The sequence below is a fragment of the Alligator sinensis genome, unplaced genomic scaffold, assembly GCF_000455745.1.
Source record: "Alligator sinensis unplaced genomic scaffold, ASM45574v1 scaffold951_1, whole genome shotgun sequence".
In the NCBI taxonomy this organism is placed as follows: Eukaryota; Metazoa; Chordata; order Crocodylia; family Alligatoridae; genus Alligator; species Alligator sinensis.
Genome location: NW_005843719.1, coordinates 1,021 through 3,079, shown reverse-complemented (window position 1 = coordinate 3,079; position 2,059 = coordinate 1,021). Strand labels below are relative to the sequence as shown.

At 44.2% G+C, this 2,059-nt stretch overlaps 1 protein-coding gene across 1 annotated transcript; it reads right to left on the bottom strand.

Annotated features, from left to right (window-relative positions):
- Positions 1–418: 418 nt before the first annotated feature.
- On the bottom strand, positions 419–1,384 carry LOC102379334 (olfactory receptor 12D2-like). Its single transcript, XM_006039093.1, has one exon. The coding sequence runs from the start codon at positions 1,382–1,384 to the stop codon at positions 419–421; it is 966 nt and encodes a 321-aa protein (XP_006039155.1).
- Positions 1,385–2,059: the final 675 nt, after the last annotated feature.

Genomic DNA, 2,059 nt, shown 5'->3' with positions numbered 1-2,059 from the left:
CGGGGGGGTGAAGGGAACTGTTATAGGTTATGTCTCCGTGGAAGTTCCAAGTATTGAAATGGTTGAATTCTGCTGATTGCTGGAGGCTAAGTTGTTACTGAATTGTGAATACAGGCTGGGGTTCCCAAACATAATTACACAATTGCATAACTCTTATTAATTTCTAATGGAAACTGTATACTCAAATTATTAAATAGCTTTAGGAACACTGGGCACAGCACAACTTGGGCTTTTTAGTTGACCTTACTGACAATTTTCCATGAAGATTAAAAAAAAAAAAAAATTGACAGACTAAATACTTATTCCATATATATATATATATATATATATATATATAATAACAAACATATATATGTATCTGTTGTTAAACAACATCCCCTCTCCCTTTAGTATATTGTGTTCTTTCCCCTTCCTGGTCTCAGAGACAAAAAACTCGCTTTATTGGTATCCTTACAAGGAAAAGCTTTGTTCCTAAGGCTTTCCTCAAGGAACATTTCACCTCTTCATTCCTCAGGGTATATATCAAAGGGTTCAGGACAGAGGTAATAACACTGTACATGAGGGTGGCTATCATGTCCCATTCAGGGGAGTAGTGAGTGGAAGGAGGTACATAGTTAAAGATAACTGGTACATACAGTAAAGCCACCACAGTAAGGTGGGAAGCACAGGTGGAGAAGGCTTTCCTCCTCCCTTCCCATGACTGGACCTTCAGAAATAGGAAGGAGATGATGTAGAGGTAGGAGAAGACTGTAAGGATGAAGGGGCCTATCACAATTCCCCCTGTGACAATGTTGAGCAGTCTCAGGTTGAGGTGTGTCCTGCTGCAGGCCAAGTTCAGCAAGGGCTTGATGTCACAGAAGAAGTGATGGATATGGTTGGGACCACAGAAGTGTAGCCTGGAGGTCATGACAGAGTGCATCAGCGCATGCAGAAAACCAGTGGCCCAGGTGGCTGATGCCAGCAACAAGCAGGTCCGTTGGTTCATGATCGCTGTGTAACGTAGAGGGTTGCAGATGGCCACATAGCGGTCATAGGCCATGACAGCCAGCAGCATGGCCTCGCTGCTGCCCAGGAAGTGGAAGAAGTGGAGCTGGGTCAGGCAGCCAGGAAATGAGATGGCCTGGTACTGTGAGAGGAAGCCAGACAACATCTTGGGCACAGTGACTGTGGAGTAGAAGATGTCCAAGCAGGAGAGGTTTCCCAGGAAGAAGTACATGGGGGTGTGAAGTCGAGGCTCAGCTATTACCACAGTCACAATGGCACTGTTCCCCAATAGGCTGACCAGGTACAGCATCAGAAAGATTACAAAGAGGAACTGCTGCAGACCTCGGAGACTGGTTAGACCTGTGAGGATGAATTCACTGACCTGTGTCTGGTTCTCCATCCCTTTGGTTGGAAAAGAAGATGCAGGAGTACAAGGTGATGTAACAAATTCTGCAGTATACATAGGCACCTATTTACTAGGCACCTTCCATGCAAGAGACTCAAGCATTGGCATTAATTAAACCTTCCCCAAGCTTCTCTGTGTTTAACAATCTCAATTCACAAACAGCATAACAGCAGTTTAAATGGTCAATATACAATGTGCATGTACACACACACATACACACATACTTTAATGTACAGTGAACAAGGCGGCAGTCTTGTAGAAGAAAAATGTGTAACCTTGTCATTCAAGACTTCATTGCTATCCGTGGGTACAGGGAAGACACAGAAACTCAGCTTTTTCTACCTTCTGCCTTAGCAACTCAAATAATGTCCGCTCATGCAGTGCTGTTATAAGACCATGTTTGTGTTACAGAACAACACCCAGGTAGTGTTATGTCATATAGTGTCATCACACCATGTGCTGTTTTCAAAGCCACACAATGCATTTCATTAGAAAGATTCAACCCTGAGTCACCAACCGTGATGCACAGACTGTTACCAGTTAAGCTATAGGACTAGCTATGTTATCTATCCCTGGTAGGCTGCTTCATCTTAGGGGTGGATGAGGCTGGGTGCTGGGCATGGGGGAAGGTATAGAGTTCAGTTCACTCAGAGAGGCTGACAGAGAGAC